Genomic DNA, 23,966 nt, shown 5'->3' on the forward strand with positions numbered 1-23,966 from the left:
GATTTAAAAACATGTTGCAATGATTATCACTATCACTTATCAACAAACAGATCATTAAACAATATATGATTATCTTGTTGCCCAGAATTCGTTGCCTACAGGATCGGGGCAAAGAAACAGTCAATGAGTTTTAAAGGAAATTAGATAGATCCTTCCAGGACTGTGTAGTTAGAGCAGGAGGGTCTGACTGGCTTGTTCTACAGAGAGCTGACATAGACTGAATGCCCTACATCTGTGCCCCAACGAATGTATGACTCTAAGTTCAGACATTTGCAGATTTATGGAGACTCCAACTTTATTCAAAATGTTGACAGGAACCTTGTTTCGGATGTCTCACACCCATTTCTGACAGATCCTATTTTCTTCTGGGTAAAGGGTGATGACACAAGGATATGATTCACTGATGGGGGAGTTTGAACTCACCAGTACCACTGCCTTTTAAATATAGTGAAGTCCATTTCCCTTGGTGTGTGACCTAGGATTCTTGAGAGTTTATACAAATGCAGAGAAAAAAGGAGATAAAATCTTTGGAACTGTCAACAGTTAAATTATTTAAATCCCTTGCAATTTCAAAATAGAAAAGAAATAACAGCCTGCTATGCCTCTGAGTTCAAAACCAAGTGGTGTTTGTAATTTCTACATGCGTTTGTTCTAAAGGTCATCATTGTTTTATTATTGGTGCTTGTGTGCTTCCACAGCCTATCATCATCACAATGACGGGATGGGCAGCACAGTATGTAAGTTCACGATTTGATTGATAGCTCCAATAGACTATTAAGATCTTAGCTGTATTTGACATAAAAACAAACATTTGCATTCATAATACTGTAATACTCAGGCGACTCTCTGTGTGGAGTTTGCACATTCTCCCCGTGTCTGTGTGGGTTTCCTCTGGGTGCTCCGGTTTCCTCCCACAATCCAAAAATGTGCAGGTTAGGTGAATTGGCCATCTAAATTGCCCGTAGTGTTAGGTGAAGGGGTAAATGTAGGGGAATGGGTCTGGGTGGGTTACACTTAGGCGGGTCGGTGTGGACTTGTTGGGCCGAAGGGCCTGTTTCCGCACTGTAAGTAATCTAATCTAAATTTGGAAGGATTTAAATATATTGAATGGGCTTTTATTAATAGTTTTTCTTCAGTCTGTGATAGTTAATTAAGACTTTATTTAATCTCAGCAGGACTCCTGAGGTCTGCCCAAGGTGGATGCTGGGCAAGTTGGCAGGGGAGTTGTAAAGATAAAGGATTGTGATGTGTTTCATGGATTGTCATGAGCTTACATAGGAGCTCAAAGGGGTTGGTGATATTTATATGTTGGAGCCGTGGATTGACATGAGTTAGCACTAACCTGGCTTGGGTTTGTAATAGGGCTTGTGGATTGATGGGGAGTCAGGATTGGCAGTATGAGAAATGTTGGGCTGATGGGTTGTGTGAGGGGTGAGAGAGCTATCAGGCTTATCCACTTTTATTACACCTTACAACACAAGAACTGATTCCCAATGGCTATCTTCCGAAGCCTTTTACTTAGGAAGGTCAGGCAAAAGTAAAATTTTCCCTAAACAATAAAAATCATGATAATAAAAGCAAATATAATACATTTTTCACATCTTTACTGCATCACTGTGTTTTCTTATTTTTTGACATAGAATATGTTTGTGGGCAAGGTGAGTTAACAAGTGGCTTCCTTAGATACCTCGAATCTCTGCAAATTTGTGGGCTGGATCCCTACAATTCAGCAAGGGGGTATGATGCCATAATTATTTTACCTGTATTGCTTACTACATTGCCAGCCTGCAATCTTTCTGAAGAGAAATGTATTCCACCAACTCAATGTATTTTTGTGACCATGGACAGCAAGTGGATCATGCAGCTTTATGCCTTGTTTTCTGGAAGCCAACATGATTTATTTATCCTGTGGGAGTCCTTTGTTTTAGCTTAATTTCAACCAGCTAATAAAGATTACAGTATGCTTCTGTGTCACAAGACCTATCCCCTTCATTCATGGCTCACAATTCACTTGGAGAACTCAGGCACAAATGCAAAGCTGACATACAGCTAGAAATATCATCACATAAACAGTCAACATACACAAACAATATTTCTGCTGCTTGGACTGTTTGGACAGATTTTGCAAAACACTCTGACTGTATTGTTGATTTGTGGTTATCCATTGCACTTGAACATTATCAAGTACCTTGGACCACTTCTTCAAATGCAGGTATGATATAAACCTGAATAATAAATAGAGAAACATACAATGGATACCAGTGCACAGAACAGGCATAATTGCCATCAATAGTTTAAGTCAATATACTACATGCTGTTTTTATACATGCAGGATTACACTGGCAATAGATCAGACAGAGATATCTTGCAGGAACGTAAACTCAATAATATTGTTGAAATAGATGTTGGCTGGTTCAATTTGCAGAACAATATATTACTCTGAATAAAATAAAATCTAAGAGGGTAACTTATTTTAACTTGTTCATGGTGTGCAGGCTGGGCAACATTTATTGTCCACCCTGGTGGTGGTGAGCTGCCTTATGCAATTCTTGTGAAATAGGGAAAGCCATATCACTGTTATGAAGGGAATTTCAGCATTCTTGCCCAGAGACAATGGTATATTGCAAGTCAGGATTCTGTATGACTTGGAGGGTGACTTTCAGCTTCTCCTTGTATGTGGTGGAGGTCATGGGTTTAGAAGTTGCTGTTGAATAAGTAATGGCGAGTTACTGCTCTGCTGTGGATGGTACTTACTGCTGCTGTTTTATATTAAGTGGTGCAGGGAGTGAAGGTTGAAAATTATAGATAGCTGTCAATCACGCAGGCAGTTTTATCTTGGATGTTGTTGTTGAGTGCTGTTCAAAATGCAATCATCCAGTCAAGTGGAGACTATCCATCAGACTCATGACTTGTTCCCTTGTAGATAGTGGATAGAGACTTGGGAGGCAAGAGTAATTTACTCGCCACAGAATGTCTCGTCTCCATCGGACTCCTAGCTACAGAATTTGTATGACTGGTTCAGTTCAGCATCTGGTCAATGGTAACCCCTAGGATGTTAATCAGGAGAGGATACAGAGGTAGTGATGCCACTGACTATTAAGGGGTGATTGGTATGTTTTCTGTTGTTGAAAATGGCTGGTATTTGAATGGCACTAATGTTTCTTTCCATTAATCAGTCCAAACCTGATGTTGTCGAACTCTTTCTTAGGTGGATACAAAAGGCTTCACTACATGAGGAGTTGCAAATGGTGCTGAACATATGCAATCATCAGCAAACATCCCTACTTTGACTTAATGATAGAGCATTATTTGAAACAACCCAACTTCACCCACTCACTATATAAATATGATGACAGGAAACCATGCCATTCTGTCACAGACATGATGGAGCCTGATTTTCATGCCATCTACTGTTTCATTTGCATTCAAACAACAAACAAAAGCATTTAGAAATTAATCTTTGCCAAATTTAAGTGTGTCAGCCTTTCCAGCAGGTGTAATTCCCACTGATTGGAACTTACATCTGAACAGACAGGAGCCTCGGAAACATAGAACTCAAATGAGGTGATTTAGAAATTAACACCAATTTCTGCTTTTGATAACAACTGCTGTTCATGCTCCTATTCTCCCACCATGGATTATGTTTGAAAGGAAGTAAATTATCAGAGACTTTTAAAGGGATCCTCAGCTGCTCTACAATCAAACTAGATATGGAGAAAATGCAAAAAGAAAGACTTACATGAACAGAAACATAGAAAATAGAAGCAGGAGGAGCCATTGGTCCTTTGAGTTTGCTTCACCATTCAATATGATCATGGCTGATCATCCAACCAAGTACCCTGTTCTTGCTGTCTCCCTACACCCTTTGACCCCTTTAGCCCCAAGAACTATCTCTAACTCTTTGTTGAAAACATTCAATATTTTGGCCTTCTGTGGCAGAGGAAGAAAGTGAGGACTGCAGATGCTGGAGATCCGAGTCGAGAGTGTGGTGCTGGAAATGCACAGCAGGTCAGGCAGCATCTGAGGAGCAGGAGAATCGATGTTTCAGGTGTAAGCCCTTCATCTGTGGCAGAAAGTTCACAGGCTAACTATTCTCTGGATGAAGAAATCTCTCTTCAACTCAGTCTTAAATGGTCTGCCCTGTATCCTTAGACTGTGACCCTAGGTTCTAGAATACTTGGTGAAAGTGAGGACTGCAGATGCTGGAGATCAGAGTCTAGATTAGAGTGGTGCTGTAAAAGCACAGCAGGTCAGGCAGCATCCGAGGAGCAGGAAAATCGACTTTTCAGGCAAAAGTCTGAAAAATTTTGCCTGAAACGTTGATTTTTCTGCTCCTTGGTTGCTACCTGACCTGCTGTGCTTTTACAGCACCACTCTAATCTAGACTCTAGAATTCTTAATCATCAGGAACATCCTTCCTTTATTTGGCCAGTCTAGTCCAGTTAGAATTTTATAGGTTTCTACAAGACTCCCCATCCATTCTTTTAAATTGCAATGAATATTGTCCTAATCAATCCTGTTTTGATTCATCTGTCAGTCCTACCATCCCAGGAATCAGTCTGGTAAACCTTTGCTGAACTCCCTCCAAAGACAAAACATCCATCCTCAGACAAGAAGACCAAAACTGTATATAATACTCCAGATGTGGTTCCACCAAGGCCCTGTGCAATTGCCGCAATCATCCTTACTTCTGTACTTAGTGCACCTTTCCCTTTCCGAATGTATGTAGTGTTTTTCACATCTACATGACATCACAAAGTGCTTTACAGCTAGTGTAATGTAGTTACTGTTGCAATATAGAAACTGTAACAGCCAAAAACACACAAATGCCCACGGAGAACAATTTGATAATGAACAGATTCTCTGCTTGTGTGATATTAACTGAGGGAATAAATATTGTCCAGGGCACCAGAGATGATTTAGCAGCTTTTCTTCAAGATAGTACCACAGGTTCTTTTGCATCTCTCCAACCAGACACTAGCTAGGGCCTTGGTTTAACAATTCATCTGAAAGGCAGAACCCCTACAAGTGCAACACTTGCTCAGTACTGAGTTGTAACGTTAGCCTATATTTGTGCACAAGCCCTAGGCTGGGATGTGAACCGGAAATCTTGTGACTCAAATGCAACAGCTGGTAAACAAGCTTTCATTCTTGCAGAAGCATATTACTTTTACCACCGGGGGAATTTAAAAGTCACTTTCAGCTATTGGCTTTTTACTTTTATTTTGCAATGATGATTCTCAGTTATAAAAAACACATTTGGTGCTGGATGAAGCTTTAGTCAAGGTGAAATTCACCATCTGTAAAGAGTTTCACTTAGTGTCAAGAAGAAGTTCATTACATGATTGTTTTTGGGTAGTTCAAATATTAGTCCATATTAAAACCTGAGCCAAGGCAGCAGTCGTGCAAATCAACGTTATTTAAATGTTAATAGGTAATTTTTGTGCTCATTGATTTGAAAAATAATCATACAGCAGGCTCTGTATTTGAATGTAGTGCAAAGGTGAGAAATTGTGATGATTGATAGCTATTAAGCACACTAAATTATATGAATACATATATTACCAACGTAGTCCTTGTCATAGTTCAGAACGCACATTGTAAGCCTGAGCTATTTGCAGAATTAGTAATTGTTACCCATATACCAAGCTGTTCAAGAAACCTGCTGAAAAATGTGTTGCTGGAAAAGTGCAGCAGGTCAGACAGCATCAAAGGAACAGGAGAATCGACGTTTCGGGCATAAGCCCTTCTTCAGGAATCCTTCCTGAAGAAGGGCTTATGCCCGAAACGTCGATTCTCCTGCTCCTTTGATGCCGCCTGACCTGCTGCGTTTTTCCAGCAACACATTTTTCAGCTCTGATCTCCAGCATCTGCAGTCCTCACTTTCTCCCTGTTCAAGAAACCTGTCTCTCATTAATCCTCAGAGTAGAAATTCGAGCTGGTCTGCTTTCTTTGGATTTGTTGTGTTGGTATATCATTTGTTAAATGATCAGGTTAAGCACAGGATAGAAAGTAAGGTCAGACCAACCCATCGACATCTCCCCCCACTCCCCCATTCACCATACTACCCCACTGTAACAAAGTTTGGTTCTAGACTAGCCATTTTTATTTTAAAAAAGCTGCTTCACCACAGCAACATTCTGGTAGTGATCCAAATGAGCAGTGAATGGGACTCCTTTCCCCCAGCAGGAGGATGTCATACCCTTGAGAGCTGCCAGCCAATCTGATTGGGCAGCAGGACCAGAACCTAGTAGTGCCCACTGCTAGGACTACACAAAGTATTCAGGATGAAGAGGGCATGTCGAGGGCTTTGGTGCAAAGGCATTGAGCAGCATTGTAGGAAAACAAGTGGGTGGAGTGGGTAGCTTTCGGAGGCCAGGTGCAGAATGAGTGGACACAGCAGGGGGAAGGGGAACATGGTGTATTGGCAGGACTGCCTCTGCTGAGCACAGGGAACTACCTGAATAATGTAATACTCTGTTCTTTTCTGCCTTTTCAATAAATTTGTGTAAGAAAAGCTTTCCCATTCTTGTCCGCCTCCCCATGCCAACTGCGTATGGTGTGAGCAGTATAATATTTGGGCTTAATCACAGCTCAATTGCCCATTTGTCATTTTGAAAAAGATTAATGGGCTAAGTTTGGAGCCTGCCCACTGATATATTATGGTAGCCATTCAGGGCTGAATGGGAATGAAGTGCGCAAGCATTTTAAAGTATATATTTTAAACTTCCCTGCTGAAACACTTCAACTCTGTCAAGGACATGCAGGTCCTGGGCCCCCTCCACTGCCAAACCGTTACCACCTGATGCCTGGGGAAGGAACGCCTCATATTCCACTTTGGAACCCTACAACCACACAGGATAAATGTGGATTTCAACAGCTTCCTCATTTCCCCTCCCCCCACATTATCCCAGTCCCAAGCCTCCAACACAGCACTGCCCTCCGAATCCGTCCATCACTGCCCCCTCTGACCAATCACCTTCTCCCTCACCTTCATCCATCTATCACTTTCTCAGTGACCTTCCCCCCCAACACCACCCTCCTCCCATTTATCTCTCAGCCGTGACCCACCAGCCTCATTGCTGAAGAAGGACTTATGTCTGAAATGTTGATTCTCCTGTACCTCTGATGCTGCCTGACCTATTGTGCTTTTCCAGCACCACACACTCGACTCTGACCTCCAGCATCTATGGTCCTTACTTTCTCCCTGCTGAAAATGCACCCATCATCCAATCATACATCCTGAAATAGGATGCAATTAAATTTCAAAGGGGTGTTCTCTCTGTGGTAAATACCTTACTGTAACAGAGAACTTTACAAAACATTTGATGACATCACTAGTTCAACAACAAGGAGGGAAAATACAGAGTAAAGTTCTGATTACAGATCAGCAATTCCTTCTGTAATGTGAATATTGAGTCAAAACAGAAGTTTCAGTGAACTTGCCTACTAATGCTCACCAGGCATTGAAAGAGCAGCCATTTGAAGCAAGTGTTGTTGGCACATATGCTTCATATCCCATGGGCCAAAGATTAAAATAAAGGACAGGAAAGGAGTAGTAATAAAATTCAAAAGCCTAACAAAATGCTAATTTGAGGAGTCTCAAACATCAAGTGACTGAGTTGTATTTGTTCCCTAAGTACAACTTTGATGTACAAATTCAGTTGGCAAGGGGCTTGGAACTCGGTTTGCTGAAAGTCCCCATTAGTGCTCTGTCCACAGCTGTCTGGCTTCATAAGGAAGACATGGCTTTCTAAACAATTGCTAAGGTACCACAGTTATGAACCCATCTCGATCTGCAGAAACGGATGTGCAGGTAGCAGTAGCTACAACTTAGAGAGCATTTATGAGACCTTTCTTGCCTGACATTTCTGAAATTAGATGCTTTGTATTCCTAATTCCTCCTTGTAACAGAGGAACAGAAGGTGTTTACAGAAACATTACTGTAAAGAGTTCATGTGAAGCTGCATTATTGAAGTCCATCCACCCTGAATGTCATACAGTTCTTCAGTAAAAAATCAGCGGTCTGGCATGACGACCCAATGGAGACAGACATGTCATCTGACTCCTTGATAGTCCTAAGTAATAAATGTACCTAGCATCTATTGCTATCATACAATAAACTTTTTTATTGCATAAAATGTGTCTTTTGTTAAGAGTCATCAATGGGTTATACTCCCAATAAAAAAATTATACAGGTCTTCTACACAGCACAGAAAGGAAGATTGATGGTAGCACAACACCCCAACAACAAGTTGCCATGACGCCTAAAGCTTCCTTATACCACATAGCACCTTTCCATGCAAACACAAGTATAACACTTGCCTATTCACCTTCTCCTTGCTCACTGTCCAAGACGTGAGACACACCTGCCGCAGACGTTTCCTTTAATCTAGACTACTGCATTTACTGTTCACAACGTAATCTCCTCTACGTTGGCAAGACCAAACAGAGCAACTGCTTTGCAGAACACCTCCACAATGCCGGTAGGAATTACCCCAGCCTCTCAGTTGTTTGCAATTTCAACACTCCACCTTTGCTCCTATGCTAACGTTTCTGCTGCAATGTTCCAACAAAGAACAACGAAAACTCAAGGAAGAGCACCTCAATTTCCACTCTACACTTTACAGTTTCAAGGTCTCAAAATTGATTCCAATAGCTTCAGAAACTGACCGCATTATGACTGTTCTCCAATTTTCTTACTGTATCAGACAACCCCACCGCCACCCAGTCATAATGCGTTTGCGTCTTTCCACTTTATAGTAAGGATCAATTATCTCCCTTTTATATCTGTTTTTCTTTCTGAACTATTAACAGCCCCTTTTGTCTTTTGGACTGGACTTTTATACCATCTACCCCATTGATCCTCCTCTGCCTTTAAAAAAAATCAATTTTCCAGCCACCTTTCAGTGCTGAAGTAGTCATCCTGGATGAAAATGTTAACTCTGTTTTTCTCTCTCCAAAGATGTTGTGAGACCTGCTGAGTTTCTCCAGCATTCTCGGTGTCTGTCAAAACCACTCATTGTCAGGCCACCCACAGCCCAGAATGACAGGAGGAGGAAGCCGCCATTCATAGTTCTTTGCATTATTGTAGGAGTAAGTGAAATCCTATTGACCGAGAAGGTCCTGTGTGCAATATTAAGTTTAAACCAAAACAAATAAAGTTTCTTTCAGTACCAAAATATTTAAGAAAATATACACTAATAGTTTAAAAACTATTGAAAAGCCCCCAAAAATGCATTCATCTGCTGACAGCTGCAAGTCTCTTGAGGTCCTCAAATCTGCAATGTTTCCGGCCGACAGCAAAGTGACATCACTACCCGTATTGAAATGTTCTTTTAAAGAGACAGACCTGGTGAAATTAACCATCCCACTTCAAAATGCTTCACACTGTCATTTAAATACACTGAGCCAGGAAAGTGACAGCAATAATAGGTCTGCACTGTCTTACCACTCCCACCCTAATTAAATTCTAGGTGAGGGAGACCAAGCTCAGTCTTCCTGGGTTCTAAATTAATCAACGCCTCTCAGCGCTTTAGGACCTATTCCAGTCTGGATGGCAACTATCTCCATATCGATTGAGCTAAAGGAAGGTTTGCCAATCTGATTGATAAACCAGTGTTGATAGTCAAGTTGGGTTGTGAGGAGAGAACGTTCCTCAAGCTGCATTGATTTGTACATGATCAAGGAACTGGCATAGGCTTGGGCTAGCCACTGAGACCCTATTGTCTTTTGTCTAGCTTCTGAACCCAACCCTCCTCTCAATCCCCCGGTAACTCATCATCGCCAAAAATAGTGGATATCTTCCCTGCAGCAGCTGCCATTCTCTTTGGTGAGGTGCACTGGCTCCGATTTCCACTTCCAAGGGCTGATCGGAGGAAGATACACTGAGCCTTTGCGTCCGGTTGGTAATTTACCTCCCTTTCAGCGAGTGAGACACCAGATGTAAATGGAGAATTTCATCATTATTCTTTGTTTTGGTCATTTATTCCATATTTCAAGCAAACTACCTGAAACTGCCGCGTAGCGTGTTCATTTCGAAAAAAAACAGCTTTAGTTTAACTGAATCCATCAGTGCTAGATCCAGTCCAATTGCTCTGAACTGTGTACTGTGAGAAAGGCCAAGATGTGAGTAAATGTTTTGCTGAGGGCAAGGACAGCAAAGGTGAAAGTGAGGGTATTATTGAGCTGACCAATAGATGAAAAGTATCACTATGGAAGACGAAGACAAATCAGATGAATATGTGAACATGTTATTGGAAGTGAATTGAAGAAAAATGATCTGTGGTGAAGACTATAGGAACAGAGAAGTGATGACAGAGTCAAGCAGTGTGTCCATGAACAGGAGTAGGAAAGAAAGCTAGTTTGGATGGGCAGGTAAAGGGAGGGCATTAAACTCAATGCAGAGAAAGATATACTGAATTGGAAGTTGTTATCAACAAGAAGCCATTTAATGCAGCAAAGTAATAATAAGAAGGGATCTCTTAACGAGGAACTTGGTCCGGTGTTTATATAGATGGTAGAATACAATAATTTTAACACATCGGTGAGAGAATTGAAGCAAGGGCAGGAGCTAAAAACATAGGCAGCTCATGTCAAAAGAATTGCAAGGTGATAGGATCGATTTAAGAGATCATTACCCTCTCCCAGTGGGCTGTTGAAGCTCAGTCATTAACTAAAGTTGAAGACAGTGATTAATTGGTTACTTCATTACCAATTACATCAAGGGATACAGAGATAGCATGGGAATATGGTGTTGAGGTTGATGATCAGCCATGATGCAGAATGGTGGGCAAGCTCAAAGAGCTGAATGGCCTTCCTCCATGACCCTATGCTGATCAATACTTACTATAGACCCAATGTTTGTAATAGCATGTTCATTTGTCTTTCATTGTTAAAGAACCAGGCAAAATGATAAACAGAAGTGTAAATTTATTTCGCACATCAAATCCAAGTTTCTTCAGCTACAAATTTGAAAGCATTTTTTCCGTTCAAGTATTTTACACAATCTTTATTAAAAGTGTTCCAAATCAAGTAACATCAATATGGCTTTTATTTTGTTACAAATAAGGTAGATCTGTGTCTGTTAACAAAACTGAGAATTGTTTACAGTAAACAACCACTTATTTATTAATTCAGCACTTCAAGGTTCTTTGAGCAAGTTGAACAATTTTTATTGCCCTGCATTTTCAAAAATGTCACATGGCTGTAGATGTTTACATACACAGCTAGCTTTAAAAACAAAGGATAATAAAAACCTGGCATGTGTGTCTTGGATGAAGAAAGTTCACATTTTAAGAAGTTTCTCAGATTTAATATTGAGGTTTCAGATCAAATAATTTTAATCCTGATTTTAAAAAAAAAACAATTTAAAACAGATATTGTTTTATCTACAAAACAGTTTTCATATGCATTATAATGCCTTATCTGGTTCAGCCATTGCCACTTTCCAAAGTGGATATGGTTCAGTTCAGGGATACTAATAGTGTGGACACATGTTTAAATGTAATGTAATGTAAATTGTGAAACATAGATGAGACAAGATATCAGTTTAATTGGGTTGAAGAGGTATATATTGAACAAAGAGCAAATCAGTGTTGAGATGGCTTATTCTGTTTTGCCATTCAATTGCTTAGTTACATCAATGTTTCAATGCATGTAATTAAAGACTCACCTATAGGTGAGGATAATACTTTACACGTGACAGGGAGGTGTCATTCTTTGCAAACTGATTTACAGATATGCTCAAATGTTTAAGCACCCACAAGTTGTCTTGCCAGGTGAACAAATATCAAGGATTTCATGACCAACCGCACAACAAATGAACGGATGAGATTTTGCATTTTATAATTTTTTTTACAGCAATATAACTCACCTCATGAATGAGATGTAATGTATCTGCATGTTCAGAATGCCAATCCTTTAAAATTGTATCTCTATATATTTCATATGCAGATATTATTTAAACTTAAAGTATCTGTTTTAAAAAAGGAGCTTTACCTCAATATTTATAAATATAAAATAGCCCTCTATGTATATTAGTTTAATTGTGTTTGCCTATACAAAGTAGAAATAACCTGAATCAAGGAATAGTAATTACTTGCTAAGTATTATGTAATCTTAAAGATTCAGTGCTTACATCACCAAATAGTCTTGTACAATTGTATAACTGGTAGCACAGACACAAAGGTAAACCAACAGGTTTAATATATCAAAACCTCCAGAAATCACAACAACAACAACAACATGTTAAAATAAAACCTGTAGGTAGTTACAGACACAATGAATGGTTTATATTTTGCTGGTCATTAAACTGAGCAAACTTGACTTAACTAGTGATTTGAAAAAGAAACGCCTTTAAAATGCAACAGCATAACAATGGAACATAAACAATGTACACAGTTAACGACTTTTCTACATTATACACTTGCAAGTTGTATCAGTGTCTGATCAGGCTGATCTGTGTCATACTTGTAAATACAAGTAGAGACAATTAACAACAATGCAGTGTAACTATTAACAACATGAAAGTCTGACCAGATCATTTCTTAGCAATTAAGATTGCATACTCAGTGCCACTTTTAGCAATTTCAAACTGTGCATTGCATTGGCAAGAAAATGGCAGCACAATTCAAGAACTCGGTATGCAATCTGACACCTGAGCACATAAAATTGACCCTTGATAATCTGTCATCATTTGAAGTGATAACTTTAAATACTTAGATTGTAAAGAAAAATGTTTCTATTCACCCACAGCATGACAAAGCCATAATCAAAACATTAGAAATAGAACAGTTTCATTATTTTCACATGCAGCTAGTTGTCATATGTCTCATATTTTTCAGTTGAAGAGGTCAAAAATGTTGCAATACATTTTGCTCTACAATAAAATTAGATAAATTTACTGTGAGGTTTCATTGTAATGCCACAGTAAAAACAGATTTATTATTCTCATTGCCGAATAAGTGATTGTAAATACCAGATTGTTCATTACCCCTCATTTAAAGAGAGATATGGAGAGTTATCAACTGAAAACAAGATAGAGATAAATCCACACAAATAAAATTCCAAGTCAATTTCAGTTATATACCATTACACAAAATATAGTCAGCGAAAACAGTGAGATTTACGATAAATATTCTCCAGAACCAACTGAAAATTCATATAATATTTCAAAATAAAATACCAAATGATGCCCCCAAATGTCCTGAAAACAAAAGTTGCACGTATTATACTCAATTTAAATTACAATGTTAATTCGTCCATCCAGTTAAAGCAAGCATGAAGATTTTGACATTCCTTTAAAATTTTTGATGTTTGTTTTCTTATGGGTGACACAAACAAAAATTAAACCATAAAATATGGTGGCTTTATAACCTACTAATGCCAAAATACTGGTGCAGTACTGTTTATTCAGACAGGCTTTATGTTTAAAAAAATTAGTAAGCAACGCTTGCTGAAATTACAACCTTGCACAAGATGGAGATATAAAAGAGACAGTTATTGGGTTTGATTCACATTCAGTGGAGTTTATCAATTTGGAATATTTTACGGTCGTGCACTAATCTATTATGTAGTGGTTTTACTGTTGCTAAGTTTAAGACAGCAGCTGCACACCATTTATTTTCTCAAAAATATCACCTTTGAGACCTGAGATTTAGAACATTAAAAACACAAACATCTTTTATGACAATTGAAAAAAGTTATATCCCATAACTCCCTAACGCTAAATACAAATAATGTAAAATTGGATAGGTTTACAAGCTCAGAACATTCCATTACTTCACAGGAATCTTGGAGTTAACTGAACACATGTCTGTGTTGCTCAATATGACTATTAATAAGCTCTTCAATATTCATTTCAGGTACTGGAATATCCACCTTCATATAATTTCATATTCCATACAGCATTTTGCAGCTTTGGTATTAATATTTTCTATTATGATTTATTCTTTTGTTAAAAGAAAGCTACATTTCTTGTCATATTTGTTGTACAATTACCTTTTAAAAATGTCAGAATGATTCCTCCTAAGATTATTTGATTGTTGTAATGTGAATAAATGTGTAGAAATGGTAGTGATCTGAAGCTGACCCAAGATAATGAATGAACTCTACTGGTAGGGATTGCAGTAGATATAACAGAATTTCATTTCAAGTTCCTGGATCAAGAGACTTGTTATAATAAAATATTTCCCTGAGCTCGAGATAACAAAAAATTCCCCTTAATTACAAAGACTAATTTGTTGTAATAGCAGAGCCTGCACAGAATATGAGATATACAATTAGTTTAGTAATTGAACACTTGCCTAATCAAACAGTCTGATACACTATCTAAAATGCTACTCCATCCTGGTTAAATATGTATATTGCATAGGAATATTTCACATTCCACTGAACAGTGCACAATGTTTGCGGAATGGAAATTGATATGTAGCACATTTTCTTCAGACCATACAACATCATCACAATATTTGCAGCAGAATGTCCCATTTTGAACCTGTGTGATCATCTTGGCCATTACTAATTCCATTGTGCGTTTCATATGTAAGGCAGCCACCCAAAGCAGGTAGTAGGCGCTTTGCATTTGTTGATCAGAAGCCTAGCAACTATTTTATTGCCCTTCTGAGACATTGGGTCATGATGAGTGGAACAGATGCTGGGCCGGCTTCACTTAGGTGGTGATATGGTGGCTCAGTGGTTAGCACTGCTGCCTCACAGCACCAGTGGCCCAGATTTGATTCCAGTCTCAGGCAACTGTCTGTGTGGAGTTTGCACATTCTCCCTGTGTCTGTGAGTTTCCTCTGGGTGCTCTGGTTTCCTCCCACAAGGTTATGTAGCTTAGGTGGATTGGCCATGCTAAATTATCCATAGTGTCGAGGGATGGGTAGGTTAGGTGGATTAGCCATGGGAAATGCAGGTTTACAGGAGTAGGGTAGGAGGGTAAGTCTGGGTGGGATGTTCTTCAGAGAATTGGTGTGGACTTGTTTGGCTGAATACCCTTTTTCCACACTGAAGGGTTTACATGAGTAAGTGGCCACTGCAGTCTTAGCAGAGGTAAATTTTTAAATAAAATGCTACACTAAACATTGGCTGAGAGGCCTCCCCAATTATGTAAAATAAATAACTATTTTCCCACTTCTCTACACTAAGATTTGTTTTTGAGCTATTGCCAGTGAGGTAAGTGTTTCCTTCAAATGCAACAGCTAACTTCTGGAGTCAATGACCATTGCAGGCAGCAAATCACAAATAATGTTAACGATGCCCAAGGTTGGGATGGTCTTGAGCCTCCCACTTACACAACTATTGATTATGTGACTAACAATCAGACATAAGAATAGAATTTGGTTGTGTCCATCAGCCAACGTAATAAGTAATTGTCCAGCTGGGACTCAGAAGACTCTTCTAGTCTATTTTAACTTTAACAATGATGATCATTTTACAAACAGCCAACGATTCAGTGTGTGGTTTACAGCACCACCTTGACCTAATTACTGAAACTGCTAGAAATAGACAGCAGGTCATTCAGCGTGTAAATTGTTTAATGCACACCCTTTACCTTAACTAAAAAGATTATAAAGTGCCCAGAAGGCGGACTACCCTACTGTATTTCTAACAGTTTAATTTTTCAACCCATTTGATCGTTACAGAGCTTGAATATTGCTGAAAATTATTTTGTTAAACTTTATGTCTTGCACTCACCAGGATGTTTTTCAAGAGCACAAATAATGGGATAACTTAAGTTAAGCACTAGATAAGTGCTGATTAATTGCAAGTGGACTTTGAATGGTAGAGGAAAAACCATGGAGAATGCAGCAGTTAATGATGGCTGACTGTTAACTGCCAGGCTTTGTTTAGATATCAAACTCTCTTAGCCCTACACACGGATGAGAAAAACCACCAATTCGACTGGGACAACACATCTATCCTGGGACAGGCTAAGCAAAGACATGCCAGAGAATTCCTAGGGGCCTAGCATTCCAACCACAACGCCATAAACAAACACATAGATCAAGATACCATCTACCAACCCCTCAGAAAATGAACAGGAAATGACATCACCACAATCCCCAGGAACCCCATCCAGGACAAACGTATAAATAGAAAGCAGGAGACAACAGCTTCACTTCACTTGGAGGTCGCCACTGATGATGTTACCTAGCCAGGTAATGAAACGTCTGGATATCAAACCTACAGCTCAGCGAGCACACCTACACCCTAGATACCAAACCAGTTAACTTGACTCTTACTGGTGAAGATATTATCTTGAGAAATGAACCAGAGTCAGGTTAACTTGGTTGATATCTAAACAAAGCCTGGCAGTTAACAGTCAGTCAATCATCAACTGCTACATTCTCGATGGTAATGCTGCAACAATCGGAGTCCACTTGCTAACCAATTAGCAGTCTCCACTCAATATAAATATGGGATTTTCCTTTTAATTTGTAATCTTGTGAATTGTCTTGAAGATTGCAAGATGTTAAACTTTGATAAATGTGTCTTTTTTCAACATATTCAGCCTTTTTGCTTTAATTGCCCATAGTACTTCATGTTGTCATCAAATAATTATTGATTTCTCATGTGTTAGCAATTCCTATTGAATTGGATCTGCTTTTTTGTGTGTCATCAGGCACAGCAATGGGTTCTAACGCTGGGCAAGCAATGATAGGCCCTTCCAGCACCCCAGATGGCTGAGTTGACAGCAGCTGATCTAAAAGTCGGGACTGTGTGGGGCTGCTAAATGCAAGGGTACTTAAGTTCTAAAAAGCCAATCCCTCCAGTGTACAGCCACTAAGCCCTGCTGGAGTTCAGCAAATATGACAAAGAGGGTGGGGTCAGAATTGGTGGCTCATGTTTTATTCATCTTGCCCCTCACTCCTCCCAACTGCTACCCTGAGCTCACAACATTGGCCTGTATATGCCCATCAGGTAGCCAATACAATCCCAAAGTGTCCTCATGCAGATTGGTCAGGGTGGGGATGGTAGTGTCAAATTTGCATGGAAGCCAGCAGTGCCAAATTGTGTATGTACACATCTTCAATCCATACTCTGACCCATTTAAAAAATCCACTCTCCTTAAGAATCAATACATCTTGTAAAAGCAATTGTTCTCACTCTACGCAATCTTCAATTCACACTGCACCAAATGTTCAAAAATGTGTTAAGTTGTTGTACATTTATAGTAGTCATTTAGTATACATTACAAAATTAAAAAGTCATTTGCCAGTACAGAATTTCAGCATTGCTGAAAAATAGGATATATTTAGTCTAAGCTTTTCATCTTGCACGGATGAGGCCAATTTGCAAGAAATACCGCAATAAAGGGAAAAAAAGACCACAGGATATAGGAGAGAATTAGGCTATTCAGCCTATCGAATTTGCTCCACCATTCGATCATGGCTGATATGTTTCTCAACCCTATTTTCCTGCCTTCTCCCCATAACCCTTTCTCAACTTACTCATCACAATCCTATCTATCTGTCTCCGATTTAAATACAAAGACTTGGCCTCCAAACCCTTTGCAGCAACAATTTCCACAGATTCATACCCTCTGTGAAGAAATGCCACCTCATCTAAGTTCTAAAGAATGGTCCTTTCACTCGGAGGCTGTGCCTTTGGGTCTTAGCCTCTCATACTGGTAAAAACATCTTCTCCACATCCACTCTATCTCAGTATTCTGACAGTTTCAATCCGATCCCCTTTACTTTGGTATTTTCGGCAAATTGTTCAAATGAATACAAGATGAAAATCTTCAACAAACGTGTCTTTTATCAGCAACACTGAAATGACGCATTCTGCATAATGATGCATTTAGCCACTCCTTTTATGAAATGTCTCGAACAGTCACAATAACTCATGTGACACTATGGCACAGTGAAACAGAGTTAAAAGAATAACTGAAGCCATTAAATGAAGTGGTATCTTAATAGATCTCAATGAAGGATTCTTACACTGTGAAAGAATTTCCTTTCTTTGTGCTGTGTCAACTGGAGTTGCTCTTTTGATTATAAATAGTTCATTCTATTGAGTGTAAAAATTTGCAATATTGCTGCTGAATGATTCTGGAAAATAAATGCTCACTCAGACATCAAGCTTTACAAGTGTACAATGCTTATTCTTGGATCAATACAGAAAACCTTATCTCTGAATATTTGTACATCTGAGTAATCAATACAAGAAGTTTTCAAGATAGAATTTGTTAGTTGACTAATGCCTGTACAAATTAGCTGTCAGTGCTAACTCAGAATGCTTACTATCTAATTTCTTTTACTCCATCTGGTACATCCTGACCTGATTTGAATAAGTGATAAAAAATAAAATCAGACAAGTGGGTGGGAAGGTGGCGATAGATGAATGGAAGAAAGTTAGCTGCTGTTCCAGGAGAGTAGTGGCTCTTGGGGTTTTTTGCTATCAGTGCAATGGAGATATCATTAAGAACAGGTTGTAGTTCATCTTGCAAACTAGCCTGCCATTTACCATACTTTCCTCTGAATGCAATTATGTAGTTTTCACCATAATCTTTTCTAACAACAGGAGAGAGCTGCTGCATAACTTGTGTGTGTTGGTTGCTCCACTGATCTGAGGTACCAAATATACCTGTGGAAATAAAAAAAGTTTAAAACTTTAAGTAATACATCCTTTGTAGGCATTAGCAAGAGAATATGAGAGGCAAGCTGCAGCATTAGAAAATAAAATTGTATTCTTGGTATGAAAGAGATATGATAGAAGGGGATTCAACCAATACATTTCAACAGCATGAAATCTCAAGGAAATTGAAGATCAGTGGAAGTGTTATCCAAAGAATGAATCAAGTTTGATAATGAGTCAGAACAGATAGTTGAGTACAGAGCAAAATATCACCAGACAAATGTGAAAATCAGACAGATAAACATTGCAAAATATAATATTTCTGTTATTTGTTTTCAAATGTTATATCCTGATGGACCTGAGCCTGTTGGTCAATCTGTTAGCTACTTAATTTCAGCACCAAACCACATTTGTGCGTGTTAATTTCTCAGCAGTTTCAAACAATCAATCAATCAATCTCCTATCCTACTACTTTGGCAAACAGGAAGCTGCAGGCTCAATATGGTCTGGCAGTTCTGGATATATAAAAGTACTTAGAGAAATTTGGCCTGCTAGAAATAGTTACATGTGTTCTGCCTTTTTGTACAAGTCTTCCAAATTGCTGAACAAATACGGCTTTTTTACTCTTCATGCTAGGTTCTTATTGCCAATTAACAACAAAACTCCTCAATTACTAAAATCCAACTTTACACTCCAATGCCCAGTGTTAATTGTTCAGATATACAACAGCAGCTTCCCTTTTATTTCCACATGTTTTCCTAATCAAATTAGGATGTAAAGCACCCCCAAATTTCCACAAGAGATCTTCAACCTCACTTGCTCAGACTCATCATCATTCTAGCTATCCTAAAGGTACCTGAAACTTAATATTAAACACTAGAGGTCATCCTCATACTGTTACAGACAGGGTGGGATCAAGGCAGTTAGCACTCAAAGTAATCATTCATTGTCAGTGATCCCAAGAGACATGATCTGTGCTACCAGTTTTTTTCCCCACAACCTCAGTCCCAAATATAAATAATAAATTGATTTTTGATTTACAAAACAATGCATCACTTAAAGGTGATCAATGTACAACTGAAACTGGCTATTTTTTAAGCATGTCAGAATTCAATAAAGTGTATTTTTAGATGGACTGAGCATTGACTTGAGGAGCCCATAAAAATCCATTCCAGATAGAATGCATAATTAAATTCAAAGCAATATGTAATTTCAATCAGGATTATTATATTGGCCCAATTGTATTCTCAGAAAGGCAATTCATTTATTTATCTGATTTAAACCTTGAATTCCTTGTGCTCACTACTCACATATATATATGTATTTTACATATACACAAATCTTAGCATTTGATTTGCACTCTTTCATTTAGGGAATGTCAGATGATGAAAAGAGAATAGTGAGGCTTGTGAAAATTGTCCAGTAGCTCCAAGGCTGGGGAATATCTTCCTTTGCAGATACACACCTGTTTTGAAACCACTAGGCTGGATGGTAGCCACTTTGACTCCCCAGATGGCAAGTTCTTGTCTCAAAACATTGGAAAACATAGAAAGTGCAGCTTTTGAGGCACCATATGCTGCAAACCCTAGCAGTGGTGTAGTTCCTGTAATAGGACAGATTTATAAAAGCATGAACAAAATCCTGGTCAGGCGTACTTGACTACACCATGAATGTAATTTTAGGCTTTTGTACAAACAGAATTTGAAGTTTTAAGTTATGTATATACTAAAATAGTAAACTAGGAAATTCTGCCCAGAAACGTAAAAAGCAAACAATTATTTAATGCTCTGAAAATCTAAAGTGTTGGATATACCATTCCCCATCCAGGTTTCCAATATGTAATCAACAGTAAAGCTGAGGGGCAAAATCCTAAGGGTGAATTTCAACTCCCTTAAAGAGAATTCAGGTCAGCTGGGATTTGGAATTGTGGGGAAAAAAAGCGACATTTGACCCCAACTTGGCCAATTACAATTATAATGGTGTTTAATAGAAGCTGAAAAAAAACTGAAAACAAAAAAAAATGCTGGAAATCACAGTGGGTCAGGCAGCATCCAAGAGAGAGAGCAAGTGCAGTACAAATTCCAGCATCTGCAGTAATTTGCTCTTGCACTGTGCTTATTTTTGAAGGAATTTGGAGCATTGAACATTTCTAAGCTCCAGGTGTTACATTCACACCTTTCCTCAGTATAGGTTACTGGAAACGATAATGAAAATCCAAGGTGATGATTGCAGACGAACCTTTTCCAAAAGATATGTGCACATGCATCTTTGCTCTCTGGCCTCCCCAGCTGACAAACCTGGGGCATGGAAAGGTTAAGTTTGTACAATATTCTCTTTATCTGGACTGATTATTCATAATGAGAAATGGTACCCACATGTCTACACATATATCACAATCATCACCATGTTGTGTGTACACAGCTGCAGAGGTATGACGATCTCAGTGAAGGAAGAGGCCAGGAGTGAGGAGGAGACAGAGATTGGGAGTGAGAGGTTGGGGTGGCTGGGGGGGGGGGGGGGCAGGGTGGAGAGGAAAGGTCCAGCTTCAGGAAGGGCTGCATCCAGGCAGCACGGCAGCTTGGGGAGTGCTAGGCAGTGACCAGCTGAGGGCGGTAAAGTAGCAGAGGCCAAGGAGACTTAGTCTGCAGGTACTGCCACAGAGGGCATGTTCCACACGAATGCTTTTTTTGAGTGTGGGGATCGGAGTCATCACATCGGCTTACTGATCAATATTAGATTTGCTAAGGTATGGTAACAGGCCCTTTGGCTCAACAAGTCCACACCGACCCTCCGAAGAATAACCAACCCAGACCCATTCCCCTACCCTATATTTACCACTAACAAATGCACCTAACACTATGGGCAATTTAGTGTGGCCAATTCACCTAACCTGTACATGTTTGGATTGTGGGAGGAAACCGGAGCACACGGAGGAAACCCACACAGACAAAGGGAGAATGTGCAAATTCCACACAGACAGTCACCCAAGGCTGGAATCGAACCCGGGTCCCTGGTGCTGTGAGGTTAACCACTGAGACACCGTGCCACCCAATCTGTGATGTACACCTATCCTGTGATGTACACAGGACTGTGGAGTTTGGAGGAAACGCTGTTTATGAGTCAGCTATATTTCTTAAAATGTTCCTGAGTCACATTCAAATTGTTGCATTCTCAATTATAAGAAAATATTAAGGGTATACCAACCTTTTTCTTGAAGAGGAGAAACATGACATGTCTGGATGAGCCCTGACCATTTCTTTTAAAACAGACTTGCAAAATTTACTTTAAAGTCCTGTGCCTGACTAGTTCTAAATTGTATTGGCCTAATTAGAGAGAAAAGGATCTCAGGGGTTGCACTAAGTTCAGAGCTGAGGCTTAACATATGCAGTGTGTCTCAATACTTACTAATGAAGGAACAGTACCTGCCATGCTTGAGATGTTAACCAGTCTGCCTTTTGCTTGGCGGAGTAATGGAAGGAACATTTTAGTGAGTTCCACAGCTCCGAAGAAGTTCACGTCCATGCAACGCTTGTAAGTACTCATTGGAAGAAGTTCTGCATCAGCAACAAATTCTAGGATACCCGCATTATTCACTAAAGCCCAAAGTCCTAAAAATTAAGAAACAGGATTTAGACAAGGGTAACACTGTAATCCCTCTCGTCATTGTTACAAAGGAAATATAAATCAAAATTGCTTTTTCTCAAAGTCCCTGGGTTACAAACAGATTCCATGCACAAGTCCATTCCCAAGTTGATTTGTAGACAAGTTGGAACACAGTACGGGACAATATAAAATAGCTATTCATAAAAACAAGAATGTGTTTTCATGTTAGATCTTTAAGATTAATATTAATACATTCCTGTACAGGATTGCTTTTGCGATCACTCATAAGTACTATCATTCGTAAATTGGGACCGCCTGTAAGCACATATATGATCAAATGGGGAGTGTTATGAAATTAACATCATAAACCTACTTAATGTTTCCAGCATTCATCAGTATGGGTGGAATGTTCCACTCCTCAGTGTGGTGTGAGCAATGGTAAGAAAGAAGGGGCAATACAGGGAGAATGAAGGTCAAAATGTAAACAAAGAAAATTGTGCCAATTTTCCTCTCAGGCCTTAAATGGTGATTTCAGAATCTTGCCACTGAATAGCATCTATTTTCTTTTCATGCACTTACATTTCACCAAAGCCCCAAATCCAATTATTTATATGCTACATCACTTCTTCTCTCACTCCCTGGAAACTGCAGTGTGTACCTGCCAAGCTGCATTCATTGGACCTGGCTTTCTTGCAACTTTGTCTTCAGTGAAATGGGCTAGAATGCTCCACTGACATCAACTTCCTCGACCCTTCATCCATGCAAGACAGTGTTGACAGACCACTGCTCTTGGACTAAGTCATATACCAATTCACTCCTTCAACACTTCACTATGGAGTTCAGAGACGCCCATGAGTTGCATGCATTGGGACACATGCACATTATGTGTTACTACACAGGATGCATTTCATGGCTCTTTGCTACATTTCTTAGTGCTCATGCAGTTCTTGGAAGCTGCTGGTCCTCTGGGTATTTCACACTGGTCTCTTAGTGCACATTTTGCACTGATTCATGGGCTGACAGCCTCCGAGATTTGCATTGCTTTCTTAGTGCAGCATCTTCAGTCATCATTACAGGCTGCCAGCCTCTGGCTTTCAGTGATTTTAACACAGAGCGGCAGGCAGACAGGCAGCATATCTCATTTTGGAGTTCTTCACTGAACAGTCAAGGGGGTAGGCGTGCTATGTCAATGTCACACCTGTATCACGTGCCAGCAGTTTACACAAAAGGTACACTGCATGAGCTTCATACAAATAGGTATGTTCAAAGTGGAGCAGCCATTACTGGGGTGAAGAAGGATTATGATCAGTCAGAGGTAACACCACAGCCAGTCAAAGCTTTTCCTAATCCAATCCACGCAATTGGACATAGTCAAGTTCAGGCAACTGGCCCTGTGAGAATCCAGCAATCCATGTTGCTTGCAATCTGGGGATTAGACCCTATTCAGTGGTGCAGGTCAGATGCAACCAGTCTGGGTTTATAGGTAAGTCAATAGGGACGCTATTGAGACATCAATCCAGGAGGTAAGGCCATAGTAAGTCAAGAAATGGTGTCAGTGTGATTATAGATGCAGGGCCCACAAGGACATGGGAAATTCCAAAGTCATGAGCTCTGGGCTTAAAGTGGAGCCATTAATGATGTATAAAAGAGGCTCAATAGAAAAGACAGGAGGAGTCTTGTGTAGAACCATCACGGTTCTGTACCCCAATTCACAAGCTGAATGTATATGTGCAATGTTGTGTGAAGCCCAGGCCCTAGCACAATCCCTACACCTGCAT

General features: G+C 39.5%; 1 protein-coding gene across 1 annotated transcript in view; it reads right to left on the reverse strand.

The window, feature by feature from the left end:
• Positions 1-17,369: 17,369 nt before the first annotated feature.
• Positions 17,370-23,966, reverse strand: part of hsd17b2 (hydroxysteroid (17-beta) dehydrogenase 2) — a 38,321-nt gene continuing 31,724 nt past the window's right edge. Inside the window, exons 3-5 of the mRNA XM_043706656.1 lie at positions 22,008-22,193; positions 20,051-20,188; positions 17,370-18,594 (exon numbers count right to left, since the gene is read on the reverse strand). Coding sequence (XP_043562591.1) covers positions 18,251-18,594; positions 20,051-20,188; positions 22,008-22,193 — 668 coding nt within the window. The 3' untranslated portion in view covers positions 17,370-18,250. The remainder of the gene's footprint in view (positions 18,595-20,050; positions 20,189-22,007; positions 22,194-23,966) is intronic.

Source organism: Chiloscyllium plagiosum, chromosome 17 (genome assembly GCF_004010195.1).
Source record: "Chiloscyllium plagiosum isolate BGI_BamShark_2017 chromosome 17, ASM401019v2, whole genome shotgun sequence".
NCBI classification, from domain to species: domain Eukaryota; kingdom Metazoa; phylum Chordata; class Chondrichthyes; order Orectolobiformes; family Hemiscylliidae; genus Chiloscyllium; species Chiloscyllium plagiosum.